At 35.9% G+C, this 12617-nt stretch overlaps 2 protein-coding genes across 2 annotated transcripts; one reads left to right on the top strand and one right to left on the bottom strand.

The window, feature by feature from the left end:
- The first annotated feature begins 4785 nt into the window (after positions 1 to 4785).
- LOC113778499 (probable acyl-activating enzyme 1, peroxisomal) lies at positions 4786 to 8059 on the top strand. The gene is made up of 2 exons (XM_027323930.1): positions 4786 to 5181; positions 6052 to 8059. The coding sequence occupies exons 1-2, from the start codon at positions 4840 to 4842 to the stop codon at positions 7489 to 7491; spliced, it is 1782 nt and encodes a 593-aa protein (XP_027179731.1). The 5' UTR covers positions 4786 to 4839; the 3' UTR covers positions 7492 to 8059.
- A 1851-nt stretch (positions 8060 to 9910) lies between these two features.
- LOC113778665 (protein STRICTOSIDINE SYNTHASE-LIKE 4-like) lies at positions 9911 to 12069 on the bottom strand. Its single transcript, XM_027324139.1, has 4 exons — positions 11558 to 12069; positions 10778 to 11085; positions 10478 to 10610; positions 9911 to 10339 (listed from the first exon to the last, which is right to left on the bottom strand). Exons 1-4 carry the CDS (start codon positions 12014 to 12016, stop codon positions 10058 to 10060), a joined length of 1182 nt encoding a protein of 393 aa, XP_027179940.1. The 5' UTR covers positions 12017 to 12069; the 3' UTR covers positions 9911 to 10057.
- Between the last annotated feature and the right edge of the window lie 548 nt (positions 12070 to 12617).

Below are 12617 nucleotides of genomic sequence, written 5' to 3'. Positions count from 1 at the left end.
GTCGAGTTGAGTCTTGGGATATTTAAGAAAAAATGTTCTTATTAAATCATAACATATTTTTTAATCATATTTCCGTTTTTTCAATCATCATTTTTGTCAACATATATTACACCACAAAGTGCTACACTTTTATTTACAAAAAATTATTCCAAATAAAATCAGCTTTGAATCTCCAGGCCACCATCCGCTGGGCTTCTCTTTCAATCTCTAGGAGTAATTTGGAATTATGATAGCAATCCTTTCATTGCCAAATCAAAGGGAAAAACTGATCATTTTTTTTGGAAACTGAAAAAGTCGACTGTCAACTCCCATCACGTGGTCATCATGCGCAATTTTCTTGATTGCTGTCCAATCTGACTAATTACTCGGAATATTGACCAAAAAAAGATTTATCTGACATATATGGTTCTGAGAAGGAGTACGTCCCCAACTATTGCTGCCGGGCAGTGAGTAATTAACCAGAAAAAGGTTTATCGGACATGTATGGCTCTGACAAGGGGTAAGTCCCAAACTATTGCTGAAATTTTTGTTTTAAAAAAAAAAACCGGCCGCTGCCGAGTTGTGTCAGCACGGCAGCGGTCAAAATTTTTTTTTTAAACAAAAAATTTGTCAGCCCAACAGCCCGTTTCTTTTTACCAACTTAAGCTGAGAGGTGGTAAAAATGTAGTACAATAACATTGCTACTATTTTTTCTTTTTCTTTTTTTTTGGGTGAACAATTACTCGTATTTTATGTCTCTATTTGGAAAAATGCAAGTTTTGGTCCCTAAATTTTGGACCATGGATACATTTCATCCTCAAAATTTTTGATGCAACACATTTAGCATCTGAATTATTAATTTTTGAATAATTTCATCCTCGGATAATTAATCAATTTGAATGAAAATTTGCCCAATTAAGTAAAAAGGTTTACACAACTTAAAATCAGCAAAATTGAATGGATATGTTCACTTTTCCAACTCAAATACCTTTATTTCCAACTCCAATTTTTGTTTAAATTGATTAATTTCCCATTTGAAGATAAAATTGATTAAAAATTGATAGTTCAGAATTCAGATACTAAATATGTTATGCTGAAAAGTACAAGGGCATTTTCCCATCTCTATTTCATTCTTGGGGGAATTTGACTTGACTCAAAATGTATATTTAGCAAAGAAATAGATAGACAGTAGTAGTGGTTGTTTGTGGATTAAGTATAAATTATTTGAAACTAAGCAAACTTCGAACAAGTTTCAATTAGTATTTGTAAAGTGGAACAAAAAGCAATTTATAGCATAAATCAAATCAATAGTAAATGGAAGTAATTAATTAGGATTCAATACTTAAAACTCCAAAATCAAGATTGACACAGTTTGTAGTTATGGAAAAAAATGATCTTAAAAAAAATTAAACTAGATTGGCTAACAAGGGTGGAACTAGTTTTATGGTGAACAAATAACTGAGAAATAATTAATGGCACATTTTGGGAAATGATTGTGATAATAGTAGTAAGGTGAGTAAGTGAGTTCGCATGAACGGTAGATAGTACGTTTTTGTATGGTGATAGTGATTAAAACGATAAAATCAATTCTATTTTCTAATTACTATAGAGTAAGTGAAGAGATATATAACTTGAAAGCATTTCCCTAAGCAGATCTTCCCATTTTGGCTTAGAAATTTTACCATCGGACAGGCAGCCTTTTTTTGGCTTACATTACGTAGCTAGGCCAGCCTTTTTTTTTTTTTTTTTTTTAATATCTAGTAATGTAGGTACTGCCGGGCTGGCAGCCTTGCAGCACTAACACAGGTCGGCAGCCAGTCAAATTTTTTAAAAAAAATTTTTTTTTTGACCGCAATAGTTAGGGACACAGCCCCTGTCAGAATCATACATGTCTGATAAATCTTTTTTTGTACCAATATTCTGAGTAATTAGCCGTCCAATCTAACATCTTACAATTTTTAAGGTCCTCGTGATCAAGAGGTTCAGCCAACAGCCCAAGGTGGAGGTGGGAGATCTTGACTTCCCACCGTATATTTGTCACTGTTTGCTCCGACAGGACATCCTCCGACAGTGCTTATCGATTAAACTCTCCTCTCCGTACATTAGGTTAAAATAAAGGATTAAATGCAAAAATCCCCCACAAACTATATACCTAATTGCAGTTTACCCCCTAATAATAATAGACATTTTGGCCTCTTGAATGATATGTTTGGACAACACTACCCCTACTATTTTAAATCCTTTATTTTATTTCTATTATTTTTTTCATTTTTTTCCTTTTATTTTCTTTTTGTTCTCCTTCTCTCGTGGAACTAGCCAACATCTCTCTCCCATGTGAAAAGACTTACATAAAAATTTTTAATATTTTTTAAACTGCTTTTTTAATCTGTTTATTTGTTAAATTCATTCTTAATAATTTGTCATAAACTCTTTGTTATTACAAAATATATGTAACTTATATTGTAAAGTGTATTAATCTAGTAATTCAACAATTTAAGTACCTATAAACTAATTAAGAGTTCACAGTTACTTAACTACTTATAATAAAAGTAACATATTATATATCACATAAAAAAGAAAAGTTAGCAATTGTTATTTGTAGTGAAATAAAAAATAAGAATAAACAACAATAGCAGTTCATTTTTTTTTTGTTATTGATACTACTTATAATTGATTAATCAATTTCTCTATTTTGTTATTATATATTTGAAAAGTTCAATTTCTTAAATGACATTGACTTCAACATTTGGAGAAAAATCTTGTATTCCACAGATTTTTTTTTTTTATAAAATATTGACATACGAAATTAAGAAATAAACAAATTTTGACTAATCTAGTCTACTTATTTAAACAATGTTTAAAGAAAAAAAGGAAGAATTTAAAAAGAAAATGATAGGGAAAAAAGAAAAATAACAATGCTTAAAATAAAAGGGGTAGATTTGTCCAAACATATCATTCAAGGGAGCAAAATGCCTATTATTATAGTTTAGGGAATAAACTGCAACTCGATATATAGTTTGTGGGGTTTTTTTTGCATTTAACCCTAATTTATTATACCAATATATTGTTAATATCATCTTCTAGTTAAATTCTACCTCATAAATGAATATAGTAAATGAGTTGATACCCAGATTCTAGTTTTGTTCACCATGTTGTAGCACTAGATAATCTAACAATTTTATGTGAAATATCAGTCAAAAAGAAAAGGGAAAAGAGAACAAGTAATGGGCCCAGACATTTTACCTTTACGATCAATTTGTTGCTCAAGTTATATGTTCTTCGGGGTGCTATGATTGTCCGTACAATCATAGCTTGGAATGAGATGATATTACGTTCGAATATTCTAAACTCTTTACTTTTTTTTGAATAGAACACACACACAAAACAATGATTTGACACGCAGCAGGCATCAGCAAAACCGGTCTGAAAGCAATCTAAGGGGATCCATAAGAAACACCCATCCAATTAATTGATGACAGAAAGGTACTCCTATGGATCTTAAATTCAGAGTAAATATCCCACGATCAACCGATGTGTACTGAAGTCTTTGAATTTGAACTAAGCGTAACTATTTCTTGTTAGTAATGGTATTTTTTTCTAGTTTTCCTCGAAGCCAGATCTGGAATTATCTAAATGCTTTCTTTTTTTTTTTTGATAATGAAAACGGAGCTTCATTAAAGTAAATCTGCCTTTGCAGCGTACATAATCTCCTTTGGGAAGTTTACAAACCAGACGTGGCTTCCCTCAAGTGATAGAGACAAATGAGACAATAAAGCATTCTTCCTTCTTACATAGTTACATGTGAAACCCGTACGTGACAAAAATCCTTCAGCATATCTCTAATGCCTCTGATCAAGTTACCTAACACCGATAAGTCAAGACTTGTACTATTGATTCTCTGGACAATACCCAAGGCATCCCCTTCTAGAGTGAGATGAGAAATACCAAAATCTTTGGCAAACTGTAAAGCTTTAAGAAAAGCCAAGCATTCCACATGCTCCGCATTCAGGGCCTCCGAAACTCTTTCAGCCATTAAAGCTTCCACTTGTCCTTGAGTGTCTCTCACCACAACTCCAATTCCAGCCCCAGTTATCTAAGTGCTTATCCAATTCCACTTATCTAAATGCTTTCTGTCATGTTCTCGTGGCATACTTGGATGCCAGCTCTAAACTTATATAAAATGTTTGACCCTATCCCTAGTGATTCCAAATCTTCAAGAAAGTCTTCCTCTGGGATAAAAAATAAAATACATATATATAAAGTGTGTTTGCACATGAGATTATTTGTCCAAATTTATTTGCTTATATCATCGTTACAATTTTCAATACACTTTTTTATCTTTTTAATTACCTTTTTATCTCACATTCTCACATACATCACATCACAAAAAGTACTACAGTAAAAATATCTCAAATAATTTACAATCCAAACACACTACAGGCATCATTTGGCAAGTAAATTTTTTGGATATTTATCTAAAATTTTACTGTAGTTTACTATAAGAGTTTTAAAAAAAATTTTTGAACTGTGCTTTTTTTTTTTTTGAATATTTTAAAATGTATAGTTTAAAAATTTTGAGAAATTTTTTGAAGTTTCTGTAGCCAAAATTTTTAAAAAAATTGTAGCAAATAAACTTGACAAAAAACTTATCTGCCAAACAAGCAAGACGCTGGAAATGACGGCGACTTCCTTTTTTTTACTCCAATTATCACGTAAACGTCGCGTTCAAACCCATTCTTGATAAACATGTTCCTGCATTCTGTCCACGTGTATAATTCCTTATGTAGAACAACTGATTACTTTCAATATAACAACAGGATGGCCTTTGTCTTACACACTCTTCTCTGAAACTTCGCTGCCATGAACCAATTCATCAAGAAATCATTGGCAGGCTGGTTTTATCACGGCCGGAAAAGAGTTGTGCCTTATTGTGTTAAAAGAAGTACTCGCGGGCTAAGTCAATTGACTTTAGAGAATCTTGAAATTGAGTCATCATGGCAGTCCATGGAGGGTCTGGTTAGATGTTCTGCCAATTATGTTCCTTTGACACCAATAAGTTTTTTGAATCGATCAGCAAAGATTTTCGGAGATAGAACATCGGTCATATATGGTTCTGTCAGGTACACTTGGGCAGAGACTCGTGCAAGATGTCTGAAGTTAGCTTCTGCTTTGGCCCAGCTGGGGATTTCTAGAGGGGATATTGTAAGTTTTTATTTCTCCTACAAATATTTGGTTATTTCTTGCTCTAATGGCCGTTGGAATCAATGCTAAATTGCAGTAGCTTCAATCTATTGTCTAATTGCTTTATTATCTGAAGTTCCGAGCAAATACGGGGGTAAAAAAACTTGAATTGAAATGAGAGGATTCTTAGGATTAGACCTGCTAATCTAGTGCGAGTGTCATGTGTAAGTTTTTTCAGAAAATGCTCTTATAAATGGCTTAGATTCCCGTTGATGTGGATATAGTCATTTATACTTATTGTTTGGTACCCTATTATACCTTGATAAACTGGCAAAATCTACAAAATAATTGGTTCTTGCAGTTCTCCTCAACAGAGAGAATCTGATATTGTTGATTGTTTCCTGTAAATGCAGCGTCATCTACCTGAACAAGTTTAAAATTGACTAGATGCGCAAATGCAACATTGGGTGTGTTTGTTGAATGGTACTTGTAATCCGTTGAGTTAGTCAAAGCATTGCAGAATTCCCTTTTTTTTTTTTTTATGAGCAAAACTGTTCAATTTTATTGATAGAAGGAATCAGTGCTTGCACTCTAGCAGGGACCATCTTTACATTTACTATATACTCGTACTGTTCCCATCTTATCTATAAATACTGCATTGCTGAAATCATTTCTGGGTAAATAAGCTCAAACGCTGTACATATCAATCATTAGTTGTTGGATGCGGGATTTGAACTGAAACGACTAATGAGGGCCTGATTGATTTTCTTACCAGTTCAATTGGGGAGAATATATAATACTCGGCCAAATGCCATCAATATGCTTTACCACGACTCTTGTGCAATGTGCAGAATATTTCTAAGTTGGCATGGATTTTTACTTCCTGAACAGGTTGCTACACTGGCTCCAAACATACCAGCAATGCAGGAATTGCATTTTGCAGTGCCAATGGCTGGAGGAGTTTTGTGCACGCTCAATACACGCCATGACTCAGCTATGATATCAGTCTTGTTGAGGCATTCAGAAGCCAAGGTAATCTTTGTGGACTACCAGTTTCTTGAGGTCGCTCAAGGGGCATTTGATCTTCTTCAAAGTGCCCAAACAGAGCCTCCAATTCTGGTAGTAATCCCTGAATCAGACAACTCATGTCCCTCCATTGATACCTCTAACAGTCATGAATATGAAAGTCTACTGTCAACCGGAAATTGTCAATTTCCTATCAGGTGGCCTAAAACTGAATGGGATCCCATAAGTGTAAACTATACTTCTGGCACGACTTCGCGACCCAAAGGGGTTGTTTACAACCACAGAGGTGCTTACCTAAATGCCATTGCCACATTTTTTATTCATGGCATGGCCTCAGTGCCTGTTTATCTTTGGACAGTACCAATGTTCCACTGTAATGCGTGGTGCCTGGTTTGGGGATTGGCGGGCTTTGGTGGAACTAATGTTTGCCTTAGACGTGTTACTCCAAAAGACATCTTTGACAACATAGTTCTCCATAAGGTCACAAACATAGGTGGGGCACCAACCGTCTTAAACATGATCGTCAATTCGGCACCAAGTGATCGGAAGCTACTTCCTCACAAGGTTGATATTATGACTGGTGGTTCACCGCCACCTCCCCAGATCCTATTTAAGATTGAGGAGCTAGGCTTCAGAGTATCACACCTATATGGACTCACAGAAACTTATGGTCCAGGAACATCTTGCATGTGGAGGCCAGAGTGGGATTCTCTGCCTCCTGATGAACGAGCAAAGCAGAAAGCACGACAAGGAGTGCAGCATCTTGGTTTAGAGGAAGTTGACGTTAAGGATCGTGTCACCATGGATAGTGTGCCTGCTGATGGGAAAACAATTGGTGAAATTATGTTTAGAGGAAACACTGTGATGAGTGGATACTTGAAAGATTTGAAGGCAACAGAAGAAGCATTCGGAGGTGGGTGGTTCAGGAGTGGTGATCTTGCTGTAAAACATCCAGATGGCTACATTGAAGTTAAAGACCGTCTGAAAGACGTCATAATTTCAGGCGGTGAAAATATAAGCAGTGTTGAAGTAGAAACCGTTCTGTTTAGTCATCCAGCAATTCTTGAAGCTGCCGTTGTGGCGAGACCAGATAATCATTGGGGTCAGACCCCTTGTGCGTTTGTGAAGTTGAAGGAGGGTTTTAAGGTTGATCCTGAAGAGATAATCAAATTTTGCAGGGATAAATTGCCTCATTATATGGCACCAAGAACAGTCATTTTTGAAGACCTGCCAAAAACATCCACTGGCAAAGTTCAGAAATTTATCCTCAGGGAGAAAGCGAAGGCCTTGGGAAGCCTTTTCTAAAATGAAAAGCTAAGCAGTTATTCAACTTATCCGTGGAGCAGAAAGTGTCGCAGATTCTTGCTTCCCCTCTTAATACTGATTTTCTGTTACTGGTACAACCTCTTGCGGTCACATTGAGCTCGAAATCTGATGAATTGGAAAGATGGTGGAAAGAATCCAGGGGAAGAAATTTGGAGAAAGGACCGAAGGCAAGTTTGTCTTCTAATCCGAGACTTCGGAAATTGGACTGCCGGCTCCATTCTTGGGAGCTGCCTCATGAATCATGATATTGTCTAACCCCAGAATATCATTCTTCCCATCACGTCATAACTCATAAATGATGCTTCATTCTTCGGCTTGATGTCAGGCTTCAGTTGATAATCCTTTTTTCTCTTCAGAACATGATACTACAGTGCCCAGATATGCTAAAATAACAGGTTATGCTCAGTGGTTTTAGCCTGGCAGGAATAACCACAAATGATTAGTGCCATGAAGTTCTTTATCGTCTGTAATCAAGTATCGTGTACATTAAACAACTTCCATGAGAAACATTTATAGCAGAACATGCAAAAATTTCTTTCTTATTTTACTTTGTTGTTTCAAATGAGAAAGTATGCAATCATTAACAATCTCTCTGGAGCTAGAAAAGTCGGCTCCCAAGGCACCTTAGAGCGATCTAAACTTGTGTGTTCAATTCTTATGTTTTGTAGTCAAGGGGTTGTTTATTCTCTCATTTTCTTTCTTCTTCAACTATAGATTTGGGCCACATATACATTAGTCTCTGCCCCAAAGAGACCCCGCAATACACCAGCGGAGCATTTAATGTTGGACGGTGACAAATTGTGATCCTCTCTCAATCATGTTTTGCATAATTGATTCTAAACATCATTCCTTGTATCATCTTCTTCATAAGACTTGCCTGCAAGTAAACAGCATACTTTTAAAGGAAACTAAAGATAATGTGGTAGGCATATACTTAAAAATGGTAAAAAGATCAATCATCGTCAAAGGAATCAATTCTCTTTGCAATTAGAAGTTAAGTTTCTATTTTTTTCTTTTGAGATCTTGATATGCTCATACAATCTTACCACAAAACATATCATACGCTTCCTTTTTGTTTCTTTTTTAACTAAACAAATAAAGTTTCAAATCTATTAAACAATAAGGAAAAAAGAATAGAATCTTCATAACTTTCCAATTTATAGTTTGCATGAAAAAAACTTGCCAATTTAAATTATGTAGAAGTTAACAGCGACTGTACTGTTAGATATGTGCATTTAGGTGGACATAATAAGCTTGATCGAACAATCCAAATTTACGCATCAAACCAAAACAACTCTCTCAATTTTCTCGTGCATCCATCTATATGTCGAATCAAAGTAATGCTAATTTTGATTTGATATTCAATCCAAATTCATTTGACGTAGATGAATTTGGATTATTTTCTGTGTTGCACAGTTCGGGTGAAGTGGATGATATGGATTTGCAACGTGTGAATGAAGAAATCGATTCATTTATTAATTTCTCTGCAATTGATTATGACAATAACTTTTCTCCATCGCCGCCACCACCACCACCAAATTTACCACCTTTCTCTCCCCACTTGCCTGCAAATCTACTTGATCCCATATCTCTGAGAAGACAACTCGATAAAGAGTCTGCCTTTGTTGCTTCGCTTCGTGAAAATAATGTAAGATTTATAGAGTTCGAAGCTGTAGACTAGAATAACAACTCACAGGTATATGGTTTATAGTTATTATTGTCATCAGTTATATTTAATTTGTGGAAACTAAGGTTTTTTTTTTTTTTTTGCTCGCCACTTATGTTTATTTTTGGAAGGTACAGGATGTTGGGGCGGAATCACTTAGATTGTCATCTAACATGCAAGAAAATTGTCAAGAACAACTAGAGACAAATCATCACGATCTTGCTATTGATGCCAAGCTTAAGAGAAGAAAGGATTCTAATACAGCAGCAGCTAGGCGATCGAGAGCAAGAAAGAAGCAAAAGGATATACTGTGCTTGAAACACAATTTTCTGAATTGAGGGAGCAAAATTTGTCCCTGTCAAAGCAACTTGCTGACATAAAGGCCTCGTATGATGGGGAAACGAACGAAAATACAACGTTAAGAGCTCAAGTTGACAACTTAAGGGCGGAGGTGCAGAAGGCGGAGACCAATCTCAAAGGCATAATAAGAACCATGCGAGGCAGACGATAGTGCCTAACAAGACAAGGCACCATTGGAGGAACGTCGCCTCGGGAGATAAGCTAGGTTGATAATTATATTTAGGTTGATAAGCTATTTTTGCATTCATATTTTACTTGACAGGAATGTTGCTATTGTCTATAGTTTAAAAATGATTTATTTGTTTTTGCTTTCGATTAGAGACATAATTGTGGAATGGAACTAGCTACTAGTTTCAAATCAATGCACTAATTTCATCAATTCTAAGTAAAGGATACAACTTTACAACCTAAACCCCAATGCCATAGCTCAGAGTACATTAACAACGAACGAAATATGACCGAGATATACGACCTTTTTCGGGCTATAGCAAAACCTACAGCTGGAAACTCACTCATCATTCAGGGAATGACTGCTGGATTTTGCTCCATATTAAGACGAATGAGGTAGGGTTTTATGATAAAACCAAAGTATATATAGTTTTCGATTTTAACAACACCTGTAACAAGTGCTAGATCATGATCATAGTATCGAGCCGTAGGTTTTCCTTCCAAATCAACAGCGAAAGCCCCTCCATTTTTCTGCAATAGTCGTGGTGGTCGGTCTAAATACTTTCCGGCAATTGCCATGATCTTCCGGATGAAGGCGTGCCTTTGTACAAGCTCCAAAGCATATGTAGCTTCCTGTAATTAGTCCACCAAGAAGACAGTAAAGGTTCTATTTAACTCTTGATCTAATGCACCAGCTAAATAGCTATATGAAAAATAAGTAAAAGCTCAATCAGTACAAGCAATTAAAATAGTGCTTGCGTACGCTTTTACCATGGTTAAAGCAATCCAATATTGGCCTTCTCCATCGTACCGGATGTTGTCGGGCCTCCCAGGCAAATTGTCAACAAATGTATCCACTGATCCTTTTCTTTCACCCTTTAAGTAATATCTTTTACACCTTCTCCTATAATTTGCATTCAGTTAAAACAACTATGAAAAATGTAGAAATTTCCTCCAATCACCGCTAAAGCAAGAACACACACATATCTAATTCAATTTACTTTGTTGCAAAAAGGATATATACTTCACAATGAAAAAAAAAATGTTGTTCACAAAATATAACGTACTTACATTCGTGTTTCACAAAATATAACAAAATCTTGATCCGGTGAAACGGCTACTCCATTAGCAAAATACAGATCTCGCACCAGCACTTGAGTCACTTTAGTTGATGGATTATAGCTCAAGAATCTACCATAAGGTCTACCTTCAAGAGAATCCCTAGCAACCTCAGAGATGCTGTACTTGGACGAAGCATCTGTAAAATAGATAGTTCCATCCTCTGAAATATCTACCCCATCCGTTAGTTTAAACTTTGTACCATCAGCCTCATCCGTCAGCAATTGAATTTCTCCATTTTCTGTTGCGTTCAACAATCCCTGTTAGCAATATGTAGTTTGTTCTCAAACAAATGACTGTGTGTATATTTCGTTTTTCAAGAAGACGTAAGAGAAAACCGTACAAACTTAAATTTACGTGTAGTTTGCTTAAAAAAAAAAAAAAATCACATATAGCTTAATCGAAGTTATGGTTTAATTTGGCCAATGATTGAGGAACATAGTCAAATATGGTGGCCCAATCAAATTATTATTATTATAGATAGAAAAGAAAATTTGCTTCTAAAGTTAAAGTAATGGAACTTGTTTGAACTGAACTTGTCTTGGTCCTTACCCACATCTAATCCAAACAGTTAGAAGTGGATACAATCATGCATGAAATATGAATAATTAGTCTAGCAAAATTTAATGATAAAAAAAAAAAAAAATCAACGATCACATATATCTTCAGAATTATTAAAGGCGAAAAAAAAAGGAAGCCTGAATATTATTATTTTACTAGAATATTTCTAACCTTATCAGCATCAGCTATGATAAGTTCACCATGAAGTCCAAGGACCAGTCCAAGAGGCCGGCCGCCAGTGTTTAACCAATTCTCGACGACCGAGTCTGCAGCTGACTCGCTCACCGTGACTCGCTTGATCCAGCCATCAGCACAACCAGTGTACAGTTTACCTGACTTGGGGTCATAAGCTATGTCTTCTGGTCCCAACAATTCTCCAACTCCAATCTTCTCAGCTCCTTTAAGCACTTGAGCGTTTCGTTTAGGCACCGCGAGGGGCTTTTTCTGAGTTAATTCGTGGGCCGGGTAAGGAGCAGGATTGAAGGGGTCGACTTGGTAGACGACGACTGCTAGAACAACTGGCAAAACCAATGATATCACGAGCAAATTTGCAAATGAACATAAGCTTTTTCTTCTCGTAGTCGTATCAATGGAAGTCTCAGTTGATGATGATACGGCAGACTCGGACATGGTTCGTCCGTTTTTTGCAGAAGTCTGATGAATATTGCTTTAAAAACAGTTATTCTTGTTTTCAGTCTATTTAGCTAGGCAATAGTAGCTTATATATATATATCACACACCGAAATACATCACCCACAAAGTGTTGATTAGCATTCAGTAAGACTGCCAATTGGAATTGCTAGTTAAGATATGGCCATTCTAGATGGATGATGTAAACCATCTACCTTCAGAGTAGTTGATCAACTATCTTGACTTGTATTATTTCCAGAATTTTCTGAAAGTATCTGTTTGGTTCAATGGTAGTTTAGTCTATTTTGAGTTATCCTTTGGTTCATTTAAATTCACCCCCTCTCCTTGGTATAGAATAGGAATATGAGTAGAATAGGAAATCTATCGTGTAAAAAAAAAAAAAAAAAAAGGATGGATGATGTAACTTATTTGAAAAAAATATGCCCAGCTCAGATTAGCGGATGTAAGGAATAGTCGTGTGGATAGTGCTGGGCCGCAGCCACCCATTTTTCGCCTTGCCAGCCACCCATAGTGCTAGGCCTGTCTGCTCATTTTTTGTGGGTTTGGACTCTTCACGCGGAAGGCTTTTGGTATTGGGTAA

Source organism: Coffea eugenioides, chromosome 7, assembly GCF_003713205.1.
Source record: "Coffea eugenioides isolate CCC68of chromosome 7, Ceug_1.0, whole genome shotgun sequence".
Classification (NCBI taxonomy): domain Eukaryota; kingdom Viridiplantae; phylum Streptophyta; class Magnoliopsida; order Gentianales; family Rubiaceae; genus Coffea; species Coffea eugenioides.
Note: the sequence above shows the minus strand (reverse complement) of the source record. Positions and strands in the feature narration are given on the sequence as shown.

Coding starts and splice junctions, on each gene's coding strand:
- LOC113778499 (XM_027323930.1), top strand. CDS start 4,840: ATGAACCAATTCATCAAGAAATCATTGGCAGGCTGGTTTTATCACGGC. Junction 5,182..6,051: donor GGATTTCTAGAGGGGATATT/GTAAGTTTTTAT, acceptor CTTCCTGAACAG/GTTGCTACACTGGCTCCAAA.
- LOC113778665 (XM_027324139.1), bottom strand. CDS start 12,016: ATGTCCGAGTCTGCCGTATCATCATCAACTGAGACTTCCATTGATACG. Junction 11,086..11,557: donor TCATAGCTGATGCTGATAAG/GTTAGAAATATT, acceptor TATTGCTAACAG/GGATTGTTGAACGCAACAGA. Junction 10,340..10,477: donor ATTGGATTGCTTTAACCATG/GTAAAAGCGTAC, acceptor GACTAATTACAG/GAAGCTACATATGCTTTGGA.